Source organism: Rattus norvegicus, chromosome 16, assembly GCF_021556685.1.
Source record: "Rattus norvegicus strain SHRSP/BbbUtx chromosome 16, alternate assembly SHRSP_T2T, whole genome shotgun sequence".
Classification (NCBI taxonomy): Eukaryota; Metazoa; Chordata; class Mammalia; order Rodentia; family Muridae; genus Rattus; species Rattus norvegicus.
This window is the reverse complement of record NC_141549.1, coordinates 77,957,501-77,981,828: the sequence shown is the minus strand read 5'-3', so window position 1 is coordinate 77,981,828 and position 24,328 is coordinate 77,957,501. Positions and strand designations below refer to the sequence as shown.

At 46.2% G+C, this 24,328-nt stretch overlaps 3 protein-coding genes across 45 annotated transcripts in view; all 3 read right to left on the bottom strand.

Annotated features, from left to right (window-relative positions):
- Nek5 (NIMA-related kinase 5) overlaps window positions 1-7,827 on the bottom strand; it is a 46,168-nt gene extending 38,341 nt beyond the window's left edge. For 12 of the 14 annotated variants that reach the window (XM_087589126.1, XM_087589124.1, XM_087589127.1 and 9 more), the window contains exons 1-3: window positions 7,360-7,827; window positions 5,891-6,022; window positions 1,426-1,510 (exon numbers count right to left, since the gene is read on the bottom strand). In XM_087589126.1, the coding sequence (XP_087445252.1) occupies window positions 1,426-1,510; window positions 5,891-6,007 (202 nt within the window). In that variant the 5' untranslated portion in view covers window positions 6,008-6,022; window positions 7,360-7,827. 14 annotated transcript variants of the gene reach the window in all.
- Window positions 1-24,328, bottom strand: part of Erich1 (glutamate-rich 1) — a gene marked incomplete at its 5' end in the record, with an annotated part of 52,793,804 nt that overhangs the window by 5,682,535 nt on the left and 47,086,941 nt on the right.
- Nek3 (NIMA-related kinase 3) overlaps window positions 10,385-24,328 on the bottom strand; it is a 25,445-nt gene continuing 11,501 nt past the window's right edge. For 6 of the 31 annotated variants that reach the window (XM_087588452.1, XM_087588458.1, XM_087588466.1 and 3 more), the window contains 9 exons: window positions 24,199-24,266; window positions 24,027-24,113; window positions 21,512-21,566; window positions 20,099-20,299; window positions 19,018-19,090; window positions 14,935-15,084; window positions 14,112-14,246; window positions 12,191-12,314; window positions 10,429-10,905 (listed from right to left, as the gene is read on the bottom strand). In XM_087588452.1, the coding sequence (XP_087444578.1) occupies window positions 10,779-10,905; window positions 12,191-12,314; window positions 14,112-14,246; window positions 14,935-15,084; window positions 19,018-19,090; window positions 20,099-20,299; window positions 21,512-21,566; window positions 24,027-24,113; window positions 24,199-24,266 (1,020 nt within the window). In that variant the 3' untranslated portion in view covers window positions 10,429-10,778. 31 annotated transcript variants of the gene reach the window in all.

The following is a 24,328-nucleotide window of genomic DNA, read 5'->3' as shown; positions in this document are numbered from 1 at the left end:
GATGGCAACATTCCAAGGGGTGGAATCCTGAATGGAACGAGAGAGCTGAGCACAGAGAGATTGTTTGAAGCCGTTAAATAAGCAACATTTGTTTCTGAAGCAACTGAAAAGAAGCTTAACAGTGGGGAGGTTGTGTATATTTTGTTTGATGTCTAGAGCTCTTGGTTTAGAACATGCTTAGCATCTAAGAGTTATAATTTACTGATAGAACTCATTTTGCCTTAGGAAAATATCACTGAATTCTCCTTATTTTTCCTAACCTGCTTCAAATTCATAAAACCTCATCTCTCATACTAATTTGAGTAAATTATCCTGGTGGATCTGACGTGATCCTATGTCAATCTGAGTCTGGAGGTCAGAGACAGAAGTGGTTATACATTTCCAGCTCCATTTCCTGGCCATGTGGCCGAGTACAAAGGTTTACCTCTCCTGATAGACAGTGGTCCCTGGCTAATAACCAGAAGGAAATTGGAAACAGACACCAGACCATGGTTCTTACAGCGGGAGATGAGCTGTTGGAGGTCCATCAAAGCCTGTATTTATAGGCTCTCATAGTTCGGTGCCTCCGGGCTCTGAGGCTCTTGGCTAAGCCTGTGTTTTAAGTGCCAGCAAAGTTGCCAAGCAGTGCACAAGGGCAAAGGTTGTTTACATTTCGGGTGGTCTTAGCTGTGTAACTGTATCCATTGTAAAATGTGCCTTCCAATTTCCACCTTAAGTGTAATAAACCTGCATTCCAGTCTGATCCGGTCCATTCACTCATCCTGCAACTGCTTATTGAACATTTACTATCTGCTACATATAGAGGACCAAAGTGTGTATAAAGGTCCCTAAACTCATTAAACTTATGTGTGTGTGTGTGTGTGTGTCTGTGTGTGTGTGTTATGTGTTGCTAGAGACCAAACCCAAGACCTCATACATGCTACACCATTATTCTACCACTAAGCTGTATTCTCAGCCCCTAAGTTTCCTGTCTGAAGAAAAAAAATTCAACAAATTTGTAATAATGTCTATTCATAAGGAGACACTCGCATTAGTCGTAAAGTGCCCCGGGGAGTTAGTGAAGGCACAGGACTTGGAAAAGTCTAAGGGTGAGAATTCAAAGGACTTCCACAATCACTCGAAGGACGAGGAAGAGAAAGATCAGAATAGTGGACAGAAGTGTGGGGCACCTTTACTCCCTGACCGCCTTTAAATATTATTCAGAGTTCAGGGTGGAATTGAACTACACAGCAAACTGAGACCAGCCTGGGATATGGAGGACCTCATCTCAAAAGACAAACCTCACCAGGTAGGAAGCAGAGACAATTTAACCAGACAGGAAAACGAACTCACTTAAAATATTTAATAAATACACAAGTCTTGGGAACGCGCCTTTCCTAAAGATTTTTAGTTTCTTGGGATATCTTAATGATAGAAAGGTCTAACCTTGGAATGAGCTGAAGAAGGTTACAATGTTGGAATGCTTCATCTTAGCCAGAAGAGTCACTTCGTTCTTTGAAGCTTCTTTTTCCTGGAAGGGCATCAGAGTTATGTTGGGAGACCGCATGTGTTGGACAGGTGACTTGCTGACAGAGGTAAGTCCTCCTCACTCCCATCTGAAATCCCCCAAGAGGCCGCTGGCTTTAATGTCACTCATCTCTTGAAGGCAGGGCCACTATGGAATGAGCACGGTGCCTCATATCTAACCATTAGTTTGCCAGTGATGATTATAGTTGAGAAGATTAATAATCCTGGGGAGATGTCATCGTACTGAAAGTGTGAAACTGGTCACACTTGATGCATGACTGTATTCCCAGTTAGCCAGAGACAGATCGTCCTGGGAAACACAGTGAGGTCCGTTTCAAAAAGTAAACGCAAATTATAAATAAATTAGCAGCTAGATTTTTAATCATTACCTAAGCATCTGTGCCTTACTTTATCCTCCGGCATAAGGGAATTCTTCCTAAATCATGACATTCCCAGAGCAATCACTGCTGAGGAGAAAACGGTCCTTTGCTACAAAAGCAAAACTCCATAGACTGAATTTCTCCGTTTTAAGAAATAAGATGTTCATGACTGTAAAGCCAGAACTTAGTAGTCTGAGGCAGGAGGATTCCGAATCTAAGAATGTCCCGGTTGGTCTTACAAAACAAAAACCAAAGCTGGTTTCTTGAGGCTGGCAAGAGGCTTGACAGTAAAGGCACTTGCTGCCAAACACAGTGACCTAAGTTCACTCCCTGGACCCCACACGGTGGAAGGGAAAACTGATGCCCGAAAGTTCTCCTCTGAGCTCCACATGTGTGCCGTATCACACATGCACGTGTGTCCACAGCAAGTAAGGGAATACATGTGAAAGAAAACAATCTCATGATTTAATTTTAGTTTCATAATTTATTATTCTATTTGTCATCCAATAATAATTTTTTTAAATTATTTTGGTGCCTATGCACATTCTCCATTCCTTTTCTCTCCCTCTCCCTCTCTCTCTCCCTCTCCCCCTCCCTCTCCCTCTGAAAAGGGTGTGCCCCTCTATGTAACTCAGGATGGCCTGGCCAGGAACTGACCGTTCTCTTGCCTTAGCCTCCAGAGTGCTGGATTACCTTCCTCCTTTCTCCCTAACAGCCTCCTCTTGTGTGTGTGTGTGTGTGTGTGTGTGTGTGTGTGTGTGTGTGTGTAGCCTTGTACATGTTAAATACATACTCCACCACTGAAACAGCTCAGTTCAGTCAGTATTTTCTTAATTGGCATTCTCAATCCTACTTCTAAGTTCCAGTATCACATGACTTATTCTAAATAACATGATCAGAACATCAACTTCAGATTTCAAAATGCCTTTTAAATATGGCTACTCTTAACAATGTAGCTACCAGGGTGGTAGAGATGGAGAGAGAAGAGAGGGGGTGGAAGAGAGAGACAGGCAGGGAGGGAGTGTCTTAGGGTTTTACTGCTGTAAACAGACACCATGACCAAAGCAACTCTTATAAAGACATTTAATTGGGGCTGGCCTACAGACTCAGAGATTCAGCCCATTATCAAGGTGAGAACATGGCAGCATCCAGGCAGGCATGGTGCAGGAGGAGTTGACAGTCCTACATCTTCATCTGAAGGCTGCTAGAAGACTGGCTTCCGGGCAGCTAAGATGAGGGTCTCAAAGCCCATGGCCCCAGTGACACCCCTACTCCAGCAAGGCCTCACCTCCTAATAGTGCCACTCTCTGGGTCAAGCATATTCAAACCATCACAGAAAGAAAATGAGAACATGAAGTTAGGTTGGTAAGAGGACGAGAAGGATCTGGGAGGAGTTGGGGGAGGGGAAATAGGATCAAAATGTTTATCATGATAAAGGAAAGAACTTGCTTCAACCTGGGGTCTAATGTACTATAGGCAAGTGGTCTACCATTGAGATACACCCCAGTATTCTTTTTGTTTTGTGTTTTTTATTTTCTAGAGGTTTATTTATGTATTTTTGTACAGATAAGTATTGCGTGTACATCTATACACCAGCAGAGGGCGTCAGATCCCATTACAGATGGTTGTGAACCACCATGTGGTTACTGGGAATTGAACTCAGGACCTCTGGAAGAGCAGCCACTGAGCCATAGCTCCAGCCCTTGCTTGTTATTTGTGAGATAAGGCCTCAGCAGGTGGTGTAGGCTGGCCTTGAACCTTCCTATGGCCAAGCAGGGCAGGCCTTGAATATGCTATGCTCCTCCTTGCTCAGTCTCTGGGGTAGCTGGGTAGGATGAGTAGGTCTATGCCACTGGGAAGTGTTATGTTTAATAAAGTCAGTGTAGCTCCCTTTCCCTTTATACCTTACAGGGACAGTCTGGGGCCATGGCTGGGGCACTGTTTAAATGACTATATGGATGCTGGGGCTGAGAGCGCTAGCTAAGGAGGGACCCAGGTGAACCAGTACACTCACAGCTAATTTAAAAAGGGAAGGATCAAGAATCTAGCAGGTAATGTCTGGAGTTCAATCCCTAGAACCTTACCTCCCTCTACATGTGTGCTGTGGTGTGTGTGTGTGTGTGTGTGTGTGTGTGTGTGTGTGTGTGTGTGTGTGTGTGTGTACATACACCCTGGATTTTTTTTTCTATTTGAGAGAGGATCTCTCTTTATAGCTCTGGCTATCCTGGTACTCACCATGCAGACCAGGCTGGCCTTGAACTCACACAGACCTGCTTGCCTCTGCCTGTGGAATGCTGAGATTAAAGGTGGGCAACACTATGCTCAGTCTAAATAAATAGGTTTTGGGTTTTTTTTAAGAGAAAGAGAATGGTAACTGGCATGATAGTGCACACCCGTAACCTCAGCCATAGGGAAGCAGAGACTAGCATGTTATATACCTAATCTAGGCTCTGCCACAAATACAAGGAAGGAAGGAAGGAAGGAAGGAAGGAAGGAAGGAAGGAAGGAAGGAAGGAGGGAAGGAGGGAAGGAGGGAAGGAGGGAAGGAAGGAAGGAAGGAAGGAAGGAGGGAGGGAGGGAAGGAGGGAAGGAAGGAGGGAAGGAAGGAAGGAAGGAGGGAAGGAGGGAAGGAGGGAAGGAGGGAAGGAAGGAAGGAAGGAAGGAAGGAAGGAGGGAGGGAGGGAAGGAAGGAAGGAAGGAGGGAAGGAGGGAAGGAAGGAGGGAAGGAGGGAAGGAGGGAAGGAGGGAAGGAGGGATGGAAGGAAGCTAGAAAGGAAGGAAGCTAGAAAGGAAGGAAGCTAGAAAGGAAGGAAGGAAGGAAGGAGGGAAGGAAGGAGGGAAGGAAGGAAGGAAGGAGGGAAGGAAGGAAGCTAGAAAGGAGGGAAGGAAGGAGGGAAGGAAGGAAGGAGGGAAGGAGGGAAGGAAGGAGGGAAGGAGGGAAGGAAGGAAGGAGGGATGGAAGGAAGGAGGGAAGGAAGGAAGGAAGGAGGGAAGGAAGGAAGGAGGGAGGGAAGGAAGGAAGGAGGGAAGGAAGGAAGGAGGGAAGGAAGGAAGGAAGGAGGGAAGGAAGGAAGGAGGGAAGGAAGGAAGGAGGGAGGGAAGGAAGGAGGGAAGGAAGGAAGGAGGGAAGGAAGGAAGGAAGGAGGGAAGGAAGGAAGGAGGGAAGGAGGGAAGGAAGGAGGGAAGGAAGGAAGGAGGGAAGGAGGGAAGGAAGGAAGGAAGCTAGAAAGGAGGGAAGGAAGGAAGGAGGGAAGGAAGCTATGAAGGAAGGAAGGAAGGAAGGAAAAGTAGAAGGTAAGAGGGAGGAGGGAGAGGGGGAAGAGACAGGGAAGAGAAGGAAAAAGAAGGGAAGAGAAAGGGGAAAGGAGGGGGTCAGAAACCTAGGAAGAGAGGAAAGCCCGGTTCAGTCTGCTATGCCTGTAGGTTTCACATCATTTGTCCAGCATGAAGACAAGTCCTTGTTCAATGGGGGGGGCGGGGGAGCAAACCAAGAAAACGAGTGCAATACATGTTCCTGGCATGGGTGTCAGGGGATGACGGAAGATGGTGTCAACTGAACCTTAAAGCTCACGATTGTGAAAAAGGCACTTGTTTCCATGCTATATTAAAATTACGGGGCCGCCCACCTGCTCAGAGGAGAAGGGGTGAGGGTGGGGACTGTGGGAGGGGGTGACCAGGAGGCCGGCAGTGAGCAGGGTGTAAAGCGAATAAGTAAAAAATAAATAAATAAGGACAGAAAAATGTGGGGGCTGGAGGGACGACTCAACGCTCCCTGCTCGTGCAGAAGACCTGGGTTCAGTTCTTAGCACCCAGTCAGGCGACTCAGAACTGCCTGTAAATCAAGTTCAGGGGCTTCCAATGCCCTCTGACCTCTGCAGGTGCTTGCACTCACATGGTACCCATAAGCTCACGCATGCGCGCACACATACACGTAATACATAAATAAATTTTAAAGCTAGATGTACCGCTTAAAATTATCTAAAATTGAAACTTTGTAACTTTACCTTCGTCAAGCTGATCTCCTTGATGACACAGTGACAGCTTTCTGATTTATCTTTAGCCAAGTACACCTTCCCGAAGGTGCCTTCCCCGATGATCTTGATCAGGTCAAATTTATCCATGGCTTCAGGAGCTCCCTAAAATGAAGAATAACCCTTTACTGTGCATGACAAGTAGCCAGCAGAAGACCGATGACAAGCAAACGAGCTGTTAAAACCTTGCACCCAGCTTTTCAGACACACTCAAGAAACCTCCTTATGGCCACAGGTAACGCTGTGGAAAGGAGTTTAGTTCAGTCGATTCGAAGATCACTCCAGATCACTCTCAGCTTTGTGACCTTAGACAATTCACCGCTCACAAAGCCTTTCTTCTCCAGCTTCTGAAATGGAAAATTACTTGTGTTTGAAGGAAAGGCACCTTGTCCCGGGTGGTTGGTTCTCTAAAGCAAGAAGTCTAAAGGCGAGGCAAGCATATCAAGTCTTAGTGGGACATGCTGCCCTCCACACGGAGGCCTGGGAATTGATTCTCTTGATGTTTTGGGTTCTAGAGAAGCAGGGGCATTGCGGTATTTAAGATGTAGGTAGGTACTACCTGTGCCATTCAAAAGTCGTTGGTCCCACACAACAAGGAATCACCCGAAAGTCTCTGTACACACTTAGGTAAAGGAAAACTTAATTCGTTTCTTAATCTTAAATCTGCTTCTAGAACCAAACGATCGCAGTTATCTAAGTGGGATTAACTAGTACTGGATTCCCTAGGAATGTAATCCAAGGCTTAATTCTCCTATGAATTGTGCCTCAGTTTGAAAAACACCCCGTCTACTGGCTGTAGGGCTGCAGTCAGAGAGAGATTGAAATTCTCGCAGCCGCGGTCAGGTGACTGTCCTGTCCTGGCAACTGGCTCAGGTGTTTACAGGTGGAAATACACACTCCGTTGTTGTAGGTTGCTTTCCTCCCGTTTCCATTTTCCATTTTATTTTATTTTATTTTATTTTATTTTATTTTTTTATTTTATTTTGCTGTACTGGGAAGCGAACCCAGGACCCCATGCATGCTGGGTAAGCATTCTACCACTGAGCTTTACACCTAATCCTTTCCGGGGACTGTTATCGAAACGGAAACGGGTCTAAGGTGTTCAGGTAGGCCTTGAGTTTATCATCCTCCTGCCTCAGGCACAGTGCAGACTTCTAAAACTTGGGTGGTCGACTGGGCAGGTTGTTTTCATGTAATTTCAAGTTGGGTACTTCTAGGTTGTCAGCGGAGGTGACGGCCAGCAAGTGGGCGGGGAGGGAGGGTGCGACACCAGAGCTCAGGACTTTGTGGCTTATGCGTTGCCATGGAAACCGACGCAGCCCAGTGAGAGGGCTTCCTAGTTGCTGCCCTGTCTACTCTCGCCTGGATTCCTATTTCTCTCCTTGCAGCTTCGAGGGGCCCACGACAGCTCCCGAAAAACAAACACATTGGCCTCAGCTTACCTGCTTTATGCAGCGAGCATGGACGTGTCCAAAAAGATCAGGTCTCCAGCAGCTAAGCTTCCCCGATGCAGGGGCAGAGCCAACCCGGGGGGGGGGGGGCAGGAGGGGGAAGTGGGCGGAGTGCTGGGCGGGGGCAGAGGAGAACCTCAGAGTCTTCACGCTCCACGAAAGACTGAGTTGGAACTCAGAGAAGGGCAAGCGCACTTTTATTGGTCAGAGAGTTGGCAACCTGTAGCTTGGTGTCAGAGAGTGGAGGAGAAGGCGGTGCAAGGTCCGAGAATTGGTTTTGTAGTGGAAAGTAGGGAGAGGGGAGAAATCACTTCGAGGGCAAACTTTCCCAAAAACTGTGGAGTGGAAGGTATGTCAGATTCTTGTTGCAGCCTTCGGATTCCAGGGAGTGCGGTTGGGGTGGCCATTTTCCAGAGTTCTATGAGCGGCAGATTCTTTTTAATCCTCTGACCTGTTTTCTGGTTGGCCTTTTGCGCACGGAGTTGGGGGAGTTTCCTAGGGTACCCAGCATACTAAGCAGTGTTCAGCTGTAACATACCCCAGGGGGGAAGTATGTTTCTCATGTAAGGTCTTAAATACTGCTGAGAGATGTATGTAAGAAAGGAACCTGGACCCATTCACAAAACCAGGTGCTGCCCAGGGGTCTGCAAACACAGTCTTCTTGACCTAGCAAGATTACCTGTGGGAAATATACACCTTTCAGGATGGTCAATACTCAAACAAGCAAAGCAGCCATATTCAGTGGAATCTAAGACCTGTGACCATTTCGTATCCCCCCATTTTTCATGCCCCTCCCCCCAAAAAGCCCACTTCTCTAAAACTGTACATTATCCCCCCCCCCTTTTTTTTCTCCTTTATTTACATTCTATTTCCTGGGACAGAATTTTATAACATTGTAATCCTCTTTATGTTTGAAATTCTTACTGATTGCCATGTTCCGAAAGAAGCATATTAGTGGAAATTAGCATTTCCTGACCACAGCATTTGCTTTGTTTTCTTGTAGTACACAACTGATTGAAATAAAATTTTAAAATCAAATTATCTTGGAAACCCATTCCTTAAAAATCTAACGGACTCCACATGGATAAATGTGGACCTGTTAGATGAGGTCCACCCGCTTTTTTTTTTTTTTTTTTTTTTTTTTTTGGTTCTTTTTTTCGGAGCTGGGGACCGAACCGGTCCACCCACTTTTTACAGGGTTTCTGTACCTACCCCTGGTGAGCCTGGAACTCAAGAGAGGTAAGGTCCAGATGCCTGCCTCTGCCTCCCCACTGCGACTAAGATGTGCGTGCTCCTCCCAATCCCTTCTTTTTTAAAAGCTATGAGGGCTGGCAAATCTCACCCAAATAAGCAAACACAAGGAAGTTTGGTTTAAAGTAGAAATCACCTGATTTTTCAAGAGGATTTATAATTGGACTCACTGTCAGGGGTAAGATACAGATGATTTCAAGTTTGCTTTGTCTGATGGGTTGTAACGTCTGTATCCATCAATCGGAGCAGACAGGGGCGTGGAGGACGGCATGTGTGGAAACAGTGTGCTGGAAGCACTATTGTAGACGTCTGCTTTCTGGAGCACGAAACATCAGCAGAGTGGAGCTAACGTTTAAGGGACTGACCTAGGAAGGGTGAGGCCGACAATGGAAGCCACAGGCAAGCTCTGCACTCTAGATGTTAATTTGTTCCTCACAGCCTCGAGGACACTGCTCGGGATGTGTACTCTGAGCGACTAGGGCAGATGGTTGCAAGCTTGTTCCTCACCCTCAGGGAAAGCAGACACAGAGAAAGAACAGAAGGTGGAATTACTCAATGACTTCTGTATGAGGCCGTTCTTGACTTAATACAAACAGATGGGGATGCCAGAACACGAATATGTAGACAGGGCCCAGATATCCCGGGAGCAACTCCGGCAAGAACACTCACCACCCAGACACTGGCTTCTAACCCAGTGAGAGGAACTATGGCTTCTGGGTGTGTGTGTGTGTGTGGGGGGTTATTCTAGTGCTGGAACAGAGAGGGTATAGGTTGGTTCTGCTTCATCTTGTGGTAAAAGAGCGAGAACATCACAAAAGGACACAGGAACCAGCTGGAAACAACGAGGCAGCCAGACCAGTGACTTTGTGTCCCATTATATTCCTTGACTGACAGAGGTGACTTAAATCCTCTCAGCTTCAGTGTGGGCTAAGTTATGGCAGTGAACAGACAGGGACACAGAAGTTAGTACCTGTGTGGTGGGAAGCCTAAGAGATACTGAGTTACTACTGCTCGGGCAAGCAGCATCTGAGGCATGCCATGCTGACATCACGTACTCCTTGACAGGACGTGAGGACAGATCTTACCTTTCTGAGGAATGCTGGACACACCCACATTGAGGGTAAAAACAAAATACTTAACTAGCACTCTTCAGAAATGGCAAGGACAGACAGACAGACTTCGGGACCATGGGAGACTAACCCTGACTACGTGATTAAGTACAAAGAGAGGTCCAGGCGGGGATGTACACAGCAGCCTTTGCACGTTAGGGTAAACAGAAGATGGGCTGGAGTGTAGTTGTGGTACCTACCTGCCTGACATGCATAAGGTCCTGGGTTTGAGCCCCAGCATTGAAGAAGGGGGGAGGCTACCTATAAGCCATTTATAGCCCACATTTCAGCAGGTCCTGGAAAATGACTGAACTGCGATTTCTACCTACTTTTCACCATATGACATCAGGGGAAGCCTGACTCTTCTTTGGGGAGAGTCTCCCTTCTCTAAAGTTTCCTAACGTTACACGAGGGGATCCAGTGTCCGGCATGTACGTGCAAGGTGCCCACCTCACTGCATACCATGTTCTAGTTTATGACGTGTGCTGCATGCCTTAGGCTGCATTCCTGCCAGGAGTCCAGGAATGCGATCTTCTGGCAAGCTCTAGACCCCACCCGCTCATCCCAGGGCTGATCCCCCGACCTCTGACCCTTTTGTAAATGCTAAGGAACGATGAAGGACAGCTGGTAGTTGGTAAATATGATCAGAAATCATCTTGAAGCATATCCAAACTGAGTATTATTGAAGAATAGCACACACTTTTATGCCACAGCTTAATGTATTTGCATCCTTCAACCTTTAGGAAATGTGAGAGTGTTACACAGTAACTGTGGGTAACAACCACTGGATGGCTAACTGTCTTGGTCAGTGTTCTTATGAGGTAGGCATCATTACTCTTATTGTTTTGTCCTAGGGACCAAAGGAGTTAAGTCATTTCCTATTGTCACACACAGTTAATGGCCAACAGGGGAGCACTGCACCTCTGTTCTGTCAGAATGCAAGGCACAGCGGCATCTGATAGACCTCCCTTGTGTTAAAATCTCACAAGGGTTCGGATTGCTTTGTAAGCTTGTGATACATTTTCTCAGTCCGCACTTTGGCTCCCAACATCAGTTTCTCTCCAGAGTCTCCCCGACACGTTCTCCAAGGAGCTGTTCACCACCTACATCCCGCTGTCCCACTTGCTTCTTAAGTTCTGACACCCAATCAGGGTTTTCATCATCTTCCTCAAAGTCCCTGGGAAAAAAAACATTTGGATGATAAGCCTCTGTAGTAAGGGCACGGTCTGTGCTTGTCAGTGAGTTCAGTGAAGAATTCTGCCATACAACATTTAAGTTTTGAAAACTCAATTTCATAGGTAATCAAGCAGAGAAAAAAAACGATGTTCTTAAAAAAAAAGTGTCACTGTGGGATTTTTTTTTTACCCTAATGTATTATAAAATAAGAGCCAAATATAGTTACAGGAGCACAATCTCAGCCCTAGGAAGTGATGCAGGAGGAGCCTAATACATATGCACACATCCCAGCCCTAGGAAGTGATGCAGGAGGAGCCTATGGCACATGCACACATCCCAGCACTAGGAAGTGATGCAGGAGGAGCCTAATGCACATGCACACATCCCAGCCCTAGGAAGTGATGCAGGAGGAGCCTAATACACATGCACACATCCCAGCACTAGGAAGTGATGCAGGAGGAGCCTATGGCACATGCACACATCCCAGCCCTAGGAAGTGATGCAGGAGGAGCCTATGGCACATGCACACATCCCAGCCCTAGGAAGTGATGCAGGAGGAGCCTATGGCACATGCACACATCCCAGCACTAGGAAGTGATGCAGGAGGAGCCTATGGCACATGCACACATCCCAGCCCTAGGAAGTGATGCAGGAGGAGCCTATGGCACATGCACACATCCCAGCCCTAGGAAGTGATGCAGGAGGAGCCTATGGCACATGCACACATCCCAGCACTAGGAAGTGATGCAGGAGGAGCCTATGGCACATGCACACATCCCAGCCCTAGGAAGTGATGCAGGAGGAGCCTATGGCACATGCACACATCCCAGCCCTAGGAAGTGATGCAGGAGGAGCCTATGGCACATGCACACATCCCAGCACTAGAAAGTGATGCAGGAGGAGCCTATGGCACATGCACACATCCCAGCCCTAGGAAGTGATGCAGGAGGAGCCTAATACACAGGCACACATCCCAGCCCTAGGAGGCAGATGCAGGAGGAGCCTAATGCACATGTACACATCCCAGCCCTAGGAGGCAGATGCAGGAGGAGTCTATAGGTCTCAGAACTCAGAAACAAAAGCAAGAAGTCCGAGTGAAAAAATACTGCGTGCAGGACGCAGCCATGGATTCACGGTGAAATGTCAGTGTTGCCCAACACACAGCAGCACACAGCAGTGCTGTCAGGAGAGTGGTATGGCTCTTACTAAATCTAAAACTACTGCAGTTACGGTACAGCATGCATTCCATTCCCCAATTAAAGCAGTCTAGGTCTATTACAACGTACGTGTCTTCTTCGTCCAACCGAGGTTCAAATCTCTCTGGGTCTACGAGGACAGAATCGAGATCACCGTCGACGCTGTCTGACGCTGTGTCTTCAGAAAGGGGACCTTTCAGGAAGCCTTCTGTACCTTCAGGTGAACAGGAACAGAAAGTGTGGCAGTTTACCGACTGATTTTTAAATGAGGTCTCACCATTTTGCCCAGGTTGGTCTTGATCTCCAAATGTTAGGACTATAGGCCAGAGCCACAGTGCCTGGGAAAACAGCTAATTTAAACAGAATTCACTTGTCATATTTGGGTAGACAACAGACCCGGGAAGTATCAGAATGTGGATTAGGTTCAAAGCAACTCTGTCTCCAGGAGAATGTGCACTAAAAACCTTTAAATATAGGAACATTATAATCTGAGTGATTTGGGGGAGATCCTGTCTCAATAGATAATAAAAAGCGCTAAGGGCTTTACTCAAGGTCGCACGCATGCTAGAGAAAGCACACCGTCAGCCCCCTTTTAATCATTATCTAGATTAGCCGCCCAATAAGACATTCTTCAATTAAACGAATATAACTAAATTTCTTGCATCATCATCAAAGTCCGCTGAGCCATTACAGGATCTCCTTGATTTGATTTATCTCGGATTTTAAGTAAGCAAAGAGATTTGGTATGTGTATACACACGCAGCCCTTAAATGCAGCCCTTTGGCCGGAAGTCCTAAGGACAATATTGTAAATGATCGTTCAGATTTAATGAAAACACACATTAAAAGTTAAATTCGGGCTGGGCAGTGGCGCACACCTTTAGTCCCAGCACTTGGGAGGCAGAGGCAGTGGGATCTCTGAGTTCTAGACCAGCCTGGCCTACTGAGTGAGTTCCAGGACATCATGGCTACACAGAGAAAGCCTGTCTCCAATAAATATGTAAACAAACAAATAAACAAATAAATCCCAACTATCCTTCATTTTAAACTCTACTCAATATAACAAATTTGAAAGAAATCTTGGGGTATTCCTATGACGAGTGCACATTTACATGGCAAAAACGGCTGTTCCGGACTGCAGAGGCAGCTTATCATGGTCAGGAACGAGGGTTTGATCCCAGCACCACCAACAATCTGTTTAGGATTGTTTTGACTGTTAAAATAATAAATCAAATAAAGTATCTATAATTGGAAAATTTAAATGCAGGTTAAGACTAAACATAAATGATTCAAGAACACCTAAAAGTACCATTTGGGGAATTTTCTGGATTTACTTGTGTGTGTGTGTCTCTGTGTGTCTGTGTGTGTGTGTGTGTGTGTGTGTGTGTGTGTGTGTGTGTGTGTGTGTACAGACACACTTTATGTATGTACCATGCATGTGCCTGTGTACTAAAAACATACGCTGGGTCCCCTAGAACTGAACTTGCCTCATGGCACTGGAAACCAGACTCTCGTCCTCTAAAGCTCAGGGTGGTCTTAAGTGCTGGGGCCTCTCCCCTGCCCCAACTTAACACTCTAAAGTCACAGGATCTAGGGAAGAGGGAACGGGCCTACTACCTAATGTCCGCAGCCCCAGTTTCGCAAAGAAACAGAATACTGTGCAGGAGTGTGGAACTGCTGAACTGCACGCTCAGACATTACTGAGACGAAGGGCCTGGGGAGAGGCAGCTCAGCAGGTAAGAACACTGCTGCTCTTCCGGGACCGCGTTTGTCTCCCAGAACCTACACGGTGGCTCACAGCCGCCTAACTCCAGATCCACGGACTCTGACCCTCTCTTCTGCCCCCACTGGGCACCTGCACACACATCCATCCACTAACACGGACACAGACATAAATAAAAATAAATCTTTTTCAAAGCTATAAAGATGGTCGATTTTATTCATATTTTACCCCCCCCCCCTTTTTTGTAAATTCAAAGTATCCGTATGATTCTGTAACAGACAAACATTACCTGGTCTATGGATTGTGTATGTTTGAAATGCCAGGCTGAGATCAGCGCCCTTCAGCATAGACAGCAAGGCCTCAGGGGGCTCTCTGACCCACTGCCGGCGGGCATTTTCTTCACTGTACTTTATTACGGAACCGCCTGCTTGTAAAGAGAGATATTAGAACCAGGTTTACCAAAAGATTCTCCAGCATCTATCTTTCATATCGTATTTCAAGCAAAGTTATGATTATATTTGACCCTCACTGAAAATCTAGTTCACTCACCTACACGAGGAGTGACAAATGTCCCTTGAAGGTATGTGACAGAAACTCAAATCCTAGCACGGCTTTTCTATAGCGTGCTCTGTAGTAAAACAGTAACATTCAGTCTGACTGTGGTCTTCCCAGCATAGCCATGGGCTCCAGAGCTCTGGATCTAAGATCTATTTTAAGAGTTAAGTCCTGGAGCTGGAGAGATGGCTCAGTAGTTAAGAGCACGTGTTGCTCAATTTGAAGACCAGAGTTCAGTCCTGGGAAGCTCACGAATGCCTGTAACTCTACCTCTGAGGGATCCAACGTCCTCCTCTGGCTTCATACACATATGCATGTGTAGTCACAAGGGCAGACACATGCACCAATAAAATTAGAATAAGAAAATAAAAGTTAAGTCTGTATTGGACATAAACAGTGCAGGGTGGCAGCTCTCTGCATGGCATTTTTGTGGCCTTGTGTACAGCCGGTCTAGAGATTCCTGAAAGTGTGTAAACAGACGTGGGTGCTACACGCATTTCCCAGGAGGTGCTTGAGCATGCGTGAACCAGACTCCAAGGGATGGTGATGGCGCTAACCTCTGTCATCCTCCGCCGTGAAACTGGAGGTCAGGATGGATGCTTTCTCCAAGGCTGCTACAGCGGAACTGGGACCGTGTCTCTCCCACCTCTGCCTGTGAGGACTTGCTGGACTGGCATTCCTCGGGGGCTCTGGTGGGTTACCTGATTCTCAAATGTGGAAAAGGATCAAAGGTCAACAGGGTCCCTCTGTTTATTCATCCACATGTGCACATGCGCACTGACAAGGCAGAAGCATTTCTCGTCTCTCAAACTCGCACAAGAGTCCTGTACAGTCTTAGGAACAAAGGCAACAGCAACAGCCTTGAGGGAGGTCATGCAAAAGACAGTCCAATTCAGAATGAACCGTCAAGGTGAATGTGTTAAAACACGCATACTGGGCTGGAGGGACGGCTCAGCGGTTAAGAGCACTGACTGCTCTTCCAGAGGTCCTGAGCTCAATTCCCAGCAACCCCCTGGTGGCTCACAATCATCTGTAATGGGATCCGATGCCCTCTTCTGGTGTGTCTGAAGACAGCTACAGTGTACTTATTATTAATAAGTAAATAAATCCTTAAAAAAATAAAAGCACAAACCACCATGCTTGGCTTCCTTCTAAAAACCATAAAACCATTTTAAAAACTGCGAGTGAATACCTTATAAGGACAGGCAATAAAACCACAAGGGCACCCACAGCACATACAATCCCCATCCTTGCGCCTGACTTCACCTCTGACATCACTGTCTGGAAACTGGTCCCACTGTGGGAGCATTCTGCTCACCCTTTTATTGGTCTTGTGACAGCCAACGAGAATATTCTAAGGTGTGTACTTCCTTCTCCTTGTCTACCAAACTAAGGGAACAAAAAAAAAAAAAAAATCCCTTAGGAGCTGCCGTTTCCTCAGAGTCTCATGCTAGGAGAGGGGAAAGCCTGAAGCCTGGGGCAGCTTGAGGAAGAGCTTGTCTCCTGGAAAGGGATTCCACATGGTTCTAACACACGAGAGACTGAAGCAAAGACAGTAATGGGTCAATCATGGGTGGGCCCACCTTGACCAGGACACTCAGTTATGCGTGACCCTTGCAGGCTGTAAACTTGAACCTCATGTCACGACCCTGGAAGATGGACAGGGGTTGTGTGGGCCTGAAGGGATCAGAGGGCCATACAAGGCACTTTACATTTAGACATCTTGGTACTGAGACGTCTCTCTGGCGTAGACCAAGATGGCAGGGAAAGAGTCAGCAATAGGTGGCTGAGACCAGATGTCCAGGGAACCCGAAAGTGACAGCCTTGTTATCTGGTCTCTAAGTACACCTGGCAGAACGCCGCACTGTGTGATTCCATACAAATACGGCCTCGATGTCAGAGGCGAGCACCTTCAGCCCGTGTGTGCTGATAGATCTGTCTGCCTGTGTATGTCCTGCGGGTGCCTGCCAGAGCCTGACTTCTGTGTGGCCCCTGTGGCAGTGAACAGAGGGAGCCTTATCTGCCTGCAGCTGCATCCTCTTTAAGCTCCGGGCTTCGGGGAAACAGCCCTCTTTCCCTGGCACTTCAGCATGGACCCCGCAGTGCGAGTCACTCGTCCTTGTCCCTCTTCCAGCGTGGACACACTGCATACCCCTCCTTTCTCTTCTTCCCACTGTTCTTTCACTGGCTGACTGAGGACGGTGGCTGAACCAATTTGTTAGCGCGGCCTGGAGAGGCTCTAATCCTAACTCCTGTAACACTTATATATTTTGAAAATTATAAAGCTACATCTTTTCCAAAATGTGCTGAAACTTCTCCTAGTGCTTTCTTGCCAAGAGTTTCCTACTACCGTAAGTGGAACAAATGCTGCAAAAGAGTACCAGAGGCGAAAGTATCATCAAAGCAAACTTGTAAAGCCATGGGAGTAGCTGCCTCTTGAGTGACAGAGACGATGCTGAAGGGTAAACTGAGGCTGCATCTGTGATACTGTGATATACATGCTTTTGAGTTTTTGTCTACAGTTCTTGGCTCATCGATCCTGCAGTCCTTCAACCTAACCCAGAAAAGCAAACAAACCGCTTCCACAAGGACAGCTCAATGATACAGAACTCCACACGTGGTCAGCTACCCACAATGCCCCAGCTGGGAATGAGCTATACTTCTTGTCCTTCTCGTACCTATTACCTCTGCTGAACTTCTTCAGGAGGAAGGCACTGACTGACAAGGGAAAACTTCAGACGACAAGAGAGATGTTAAATTAGACTTAATGCTTGCTCAGGGCAAATTATGGATTCGTGGAATTTTTATACAGTCATTATAAACATATTGCCTTTTTAAAAGGGCTGTTTCCAAATTTTATTTTTTTTAAAGATTTATTCATTTATTATATATAAGTACACTGTGGCTGTGTTCAGACACACCAGAAGAGGGCATCGGATCTCATTACAGATGGTTGTGAGCCACCATGTGGTTTCAGGGATTTGAACTCAGGACCTCTGGAAGAGCAGTCAGTGCTCTTAACCGCTCAGCCATCTCTCCAGCCCTTATTTTATTTTTTTAAAGATTTATTTATTTATTATATGTAAGTACATTGTATACACTATATAAGTACACTGTGGCTGTCTTCAGACACATCAGAAGAGGGCATAAGCTCTCATTACAGATGGTTGTGAGCCACTATGTGGTTGCTGGGATTTGAACTCAGGACCTATAGAAGAACAGTCAGTGCTCTTAACCACTGAGCCATCTCTCCAGCCCGAAACTGGTACATTTTATCTTTTTAGATAAGATTTAAGGTCACAAACTTAACGAAAAGCACACGCACGCGCGCACGCACACACACACAGACACACACACACCCCTGTTCTATGAATGCACCACCTCCCACACTGACAGACATCCTACACCACGTGATGTATCCTTGACAGTGAGTCTACACTGACCATCACCACCCGAAGTCACAGTTCTCTGTAGAAAGGGCTCTGCCTTTGAAAAGTTAGGTTGCCCAATGGTCCATCAGAAACTTGAGGATTCAATTTTCTATAACATTAGTGTTGTATTTTCATGCTCGGATCTCTAGGTCAGCCCACATAAGCCTTCAACTTAACCCATAATAAGTCCAAGTAGGCAAGATGCTAAATTACAAAACAGTCTCTCATCACTGAACTATCCAATCTAGGTTCTTAGTCCCTGGGAAATTAAAAAGTACAGTAAGGAGGCAGGGAAAACCTAAGTAATAAAATTGACAATATGAAGGATTTACTTCCTTAGGAAATAGTAGCTACACAAAGCAGAATTTAGCTAAAGGAGCTCAGCCTCCAATATGTCTGGATGACAAGAACCTTACTAACCAGGCTCCTTAGAGATGGTAGGGAAGAAAATGCTATACCATAACTGAAGTATAGGTTTGCTGAGAAAGTTTCTATGGTTGCCAAGACTCACCTCCAATTAGGCTACATTCCCAGAACCCAGGAGACAGCCCTGACTCAAAACCGGCCATTAGGCCCCTCCTCATATTGAATATGCCTCTGACAGGCAGTGCAAGGGGACAGCTCAGGGTCACACCCATCACTAAGACCTGGCCTGCTTTTAAGTCCCCTGTGTTCTTATCCAGAGAAGCGTAATTCTCCTGGTATGAAAGATGTCCCTAGGTATCAATTCTGGCGTACTTAAATAATTCTGTCAATATCTTTGCTGTGTCGATCTCCCATTTGCCCAAGTGACCAGACATCAACATTCCTGCCTCTGTTTACATTGTTCAAAGTATAATCTAGGACTGGGAGCTGAGAGAGATTTGAGGATGATGGTGTACGTGGAATGTGTAAATGTAAGGTCTACAGAAGCTAGTGAAAGATTCTATCTGAGACTGGCTTCCTTTTGGGCATCACCAGAACTAGCCATGCACTAGCATTGAAGAGCTTCTTCCTCTATTGATCTCTAAGTGTGCAGAGTGATTTCTCACTAGGAAAGCATATTAATTCTATCATAGTATAGATCTGAAGTGAATTATGTCTGACGTGGCGGAGAAAACAGTTAGAGGACTACCTCTGATAGACAGTTCTAGTAACTTGAAAGTCATATTTTCTTTTTATGAAACTTTCAAAAACAGACGTGTAAAGTAAGCTCTCCCAAACTCTTACCCTGTTTTTTCACGTTCTGAGGCTTGGATATTTTGACTTCATCTAATATCTGTTCTCCATATTCTCTGATGATCTGAAATTTAAATGTGAAGATTTAAGGATGCGAGAAACACTTATCTATACCCCACGCTGGCCCAGAACATATAATCCCTCTACCTTGACCCACAAAGCAGAGATGCTAGCCACCATAGCCAGATCCAGCTAAAGAGAGACACTTTCCTTTAGACACCACCATAATGCCATAGAATTATCAATGCTCTTCAACACAAGAACACTTAGAGTTTGAAAAATAAAAATGTCCATTAAAAGTGAATCCAGGCATGGGGTGCACACCTTTTAGCCCAGAGCTTGGGAGGTAAAACAGGCAGATTTCTGAGTTCAAGGTCAGCCTGGTCTACAAAGTGAGTTCTAAGACAGCCAGGGCTACACTGAGAAACCCCGTCTTAAAAAAATAAATAAATAAAACATCAACTATAATAAGTAAATGTAAGGAGGTGCATGTAAGCCTAGCGACTTGGGAGGCTGAGGCAAACCTGCCAATTTGAGGCCATTTTTGACCCAAAAACCACAGCCCAAGTTTGATGCTTAGCCAAAAACGGGGTGGGGGGGGCAAATAACATTATAGTTTAAACAGTGAGACAAACATAGATAGCTTTATGTGCCTAGAGAAAGATCTGGGTCGAACAGCAAACTGAAGCTGCGTGCATGCAACGAGCTGGACTCCGCCCACCGGATGCGAAGCTCTAACTCAACCCCAGGGCAGGAGAGCAGAACCACTACTGGAGAGCAGCAGGAGCGAGAGGAGGAAGTTTGACCATTTTAAATAGACTTCTGAATTACCGACTTTCTACAAGCATGTATGGTGAGTGAATTATGCTTAACGGATAACCGTTTCAGGGCCAGTGAGAGGGCTCAGTGGTTAAGGGCAGCTGCCGCCAAGCTCGATAGCCCGAGTTTCGTCACTCGACCCAATTAAAGACGGAGAGAGAGCCAGGTGGACCTCTGACGTCTCCTTGTCCCCTCTAGATAAGTAGAAAAAGGGTTACCAAGCCAGAGCCAAGGAAAGACACCCTTGCCATACCTGAGGGGGCAAGCACTTCAGGACCAGTGGGGCTAAGCTACCTCTGCAGAGCAGGGTCGTGGCGGAGGGACGGTGCACAGGGTTCCTTTTCAACATCTGCTTGACCAGACACTGAAGCTTAGAGGAATACAGAGCAGGCAGCGGGTGGATGGGCCCCTGACATATTTTCAGGATGAGATTTTTCCAACTATTTGCCTGAAACTGGAAAGTAAAAGTTACCCTTTAGATGCACGGTGAGAAGACACAGGCATAGGAAACAGCCGAGGTAGATTTGTATTTCTGTAAGTTATCTCCGGTTTGGAAAGGTACTGGCTGTCGGGTCCCTTTCCTTCTGAAGACGCCCTTAAGGACAACTCACAGCCTGGTGTACTTTGGGGGAAGGTGACGGTGAGCAGCCCAGCCCCCACCCCACCCCCACGGAAACACGGGTCCATCATTGTCTACCTCATCGGTGCTACTCTGCTATGCGCAAACTCGGGGACGCCAGCACAACAGTGGCTCCCTACTTGGGTTCCCTTCAGAGCAATCTGGTTTGAAAGCATACACTCAAGACCGCTTTGGAGATTCTGATTCGGTTATGTGGAGTGGGCCGAGACCTCGGCATGTAAAAAAGTTTTTTAAACTGTTCTCTCGTTCTCGTTCTCTCTCTCCCCCTCCTAAAGATGTATTTATTTTAAATATTTGAATACGCTGTCACAGTCTTCAGACGCATGCATGCACCAGAAAAGGGCATGGGGCCCCATTACAGATGGTTGTGGATCACCATGTGGTTGCTGGGATTTGAACTCAGGACCTCTGGAAGAGCAGTCAGTGCTCTTAACCACTGAGCCATCTCTCCAGCCCAACTGTTCTCTTTTTTAAAATATGATTTTTTTAAAAAATATCATATTTGAAAGTTTTTTTACTCTGTGCATGTGTGTATGAATGAGAATGACTAGTGTAATTAATATCACGAGTGTTATTAAAGAATATGAGTGTAATTCATGAAGATCATGTGCAATTAATGAACATCACAAATGTAATTAAAGAATATGAGTGTCGGGAAGGAGACACAAAAAAAGGAATATGAGTGTAATTAAAGAATATCATGAGTGCAATTAATGAATATCACTGGTGTAATTAATGACTATCATGAGTGTAATGGCCATCACTGAACTGTGAGCTTAGAAATGATCAGAATGGTAGACACCATGTTTTATTTAAAGGAAAACTACATATAGAACCACAGCCTCTGACAGACATTTCCTATTGGCATAGAATACAGAATGGCTCAGCACAAATATAACAACGGGAAAAACTGGGAACTTTTAGGACAAATCCTTCCTGGAAAAGTGAGCCCCAGTTCAAAGCTGCACACCCCCTCGGGCCTTAGAGGGATGTGACAAGTGGCCTTTGGTCTGGCACCATACTTACTGGATGCTTCAGAGCGCAGAGTTCATACAGGATGCACCCCAAGGACCAGATGTCACTGGAAGCACAGTAACAACTGTTAGGAGCTACCGTGGAAATACGTGAATTTTCTCTCAGTTTTTTTTTTTTTTTTTCCCCCGGAGCTGGGGACCGAACCCAGGGCCTTGCGCTTCCTAGGTAAGCGCTCTACCACTGAGCTAAATCCCCAGCCCCTTCTCTCAGTTTTTATTACGTTTAACTTATTGTTGTATATGTATGAGCACACACGGGCCACCAGGTATATGCGGAGGTCAGAGGACAACCTGCAGGAGTTCTCTTCTTCCATGTGTGCCCTGGAGACTGAACTCGGGTCATCGAGCTTGCTGATAAATGCCTTTACCCTCCATATCCAGCCCTTGTGAGCCTGGCTCTGCTTCTGCCTTTAGAGTATTCAGGTACCTGCTGCAATGAGAGGAAAGAGTCTCATCCGGGTGGGTGGGTCTGAGGGAACTTAGTGCATCCTCTTCATGGCGTTAGGACAGCTCTCTTAGGCGACAAAGCCTTGAAACAACAGCTTTCTTTATTTGGGGGTAACAAGGGCTACATAAACCTTGGGGAATGGGTAGGGCTTTCCAAGGAGAGTGTACATTACTGGCTGGGACTGAGGTGCTAGGACGCTTTATTTGCATGAAAAGGGATCCCAGGTGCTTAAACCTATAATTTGGCTAAGAGGCTACAGTGACTTCCCCTAAAAGAATGGTGGTGGGGGTCATGGGTTACGAGCCCCAGGGCATGCAGGCCAAGAATAGGGACAAATGAGCTTTACTTCTGCCCATCTGAGGAGGGAATTCTGGTCTCAAGATGAGATTTTCAAGGTTTTGGATGGTTCTTGACCTCACTCTTGTTTCAGGCCTGGGCTCTCCAGTTAAACTTGCCCCACAGGTCCTGGCCCCACAGTGAATACCCTGACCTACTCTGGCTACCCTTGCATGCACAGCAACCAAACCTCTAAGCTTCCTCCAGGACAAACACTGCCTACCCCAGCTAACAGGCCTCTCCCGTGCCACATTCAACCTCTCTAACCAGCATTATCTATGACCACACACCAGGCTTGGACTAGGATGCACATCCTGTATAGCAGCCCAGACCCCTCTATCCACCTGACTTCATTCCATACAAGCCACTTAAAATGTCTAGGCACAACCCTCCCACACACTGTCCATCTCTGACGCAGAAGCCTCATAAGAAGTCAGCAATCTGAACGGGCTCTTCATACAAGAGGCTGTGGAAACAACAGTAAAAAGTCCTCCAGATAAAACAGTCCAGGGACAGATAGATAACTCTCAGCAGAATTCCACCAGACTTTCAGAGAACATCTACTGCCAAGTCTTCTTAACATTCTCGAAGAAGAAGAAGGAGGAGGAGGAAGAGGAGGAGGAGGAGGAGGAGGAGGAGGAGAAGAAGAAGAAGAAGAAGAAGAAGAAGAAGAAGAAGAAGAAGAAATAGTAATAGTAATAATAATAATAATAATAATAATAATAATAATAATAATAATAATAATAATGGTATCCCTAAACCTTAGACACAACAACAAAAAAGGAAACCGTAGGAAACCAATACTCCTGATGAACCCCAAAACAGAAGTGTCCCATAAAACACTGGAAAATGGGATACACACAAACATCAAAAGGACTGTCCACCATGACCCCTGAGATGTAGGATGGTTCAGCTAATGTCAATAAATGTAATAAACCACACCAATGGGCTGAAAGACAAAAATCACCTGGACATCCCAATAGATGCAGAAAACATCCTGGACAAAAGCCAACATGGATTGCATTTTAGAGGAACTGTAGAGAACACAGGCCAACATAATAAAAGCTAGGTAAGAGAAACCCACAGCCAACATCAATCGTGTACACCAGTGCTTTTCAACCTCCCTACTGCTGTGACCCTTCAATACAGTTCCTCGTGTTGTGGGGACCCCAACCATAACATTATTGTTGTTGCTACTTCATAACTGTAGTGTGGCTGCTGTCGCCCTTGTAAGGACAACATGTAGACTCACAGCCAAGAGCTTTCCAGATGTGGCTGTGTACACTGTGTACACTTGAAAACCCTGGCTGTCTGCTTCCCATCCCTGATGCTCTATTTGACTGATGGATGCTCGGGGCTCTTAAAGGCATGAACACAGAGTCTGGAACCAGCTGGTAGTTTGTGGACCACTTAGCCTGAAGTATACAGAACAGCATCAAAACATTCGGGCAGGTAGACCTCCTTCAACAAGGTAGAAGAGCCAATTCAAAGATGGCCTCTGACCTCCACACACAGGCCGTGGCATGTGACACAAACACACACACACACACACACACACACACGCACACGCACACGCACACGCACACGCACATTTACATTAAATAACTAAAAAGTTTGAAAGCAAATGAACTCCATGTATCTGCACAGGACTCCGGCACCATTTTGCAGGCTAGCAGCCCTCCCATCAAATGGCCAACCTTATCCAGACGAGGACACCACTCACCTTTTATTGTTATAAGGCAGGTTCTCCCAGATTTCTGGAGGCACATAATAAGGTGTTCCCACATACGTGCGTGCAAATGCCATGGGACTGAAACCACAGACAAAGTGAGTCCAAAGCTCATCTGAAAGAAGAGCTCTTCTGACCTCTGTCACCAAGTAAGACAGATACATACCTGGAGAGAAGGCGGGCAGAGCCAAAATCTCCCAATTTCACTTTTCCATCGTGGGTGAGGAAGACATTCTGAATCGAAAAGGAAGAACTTAGATTATGTCTTGCTCATCCCAGCATCAGGCAGCAGTCTC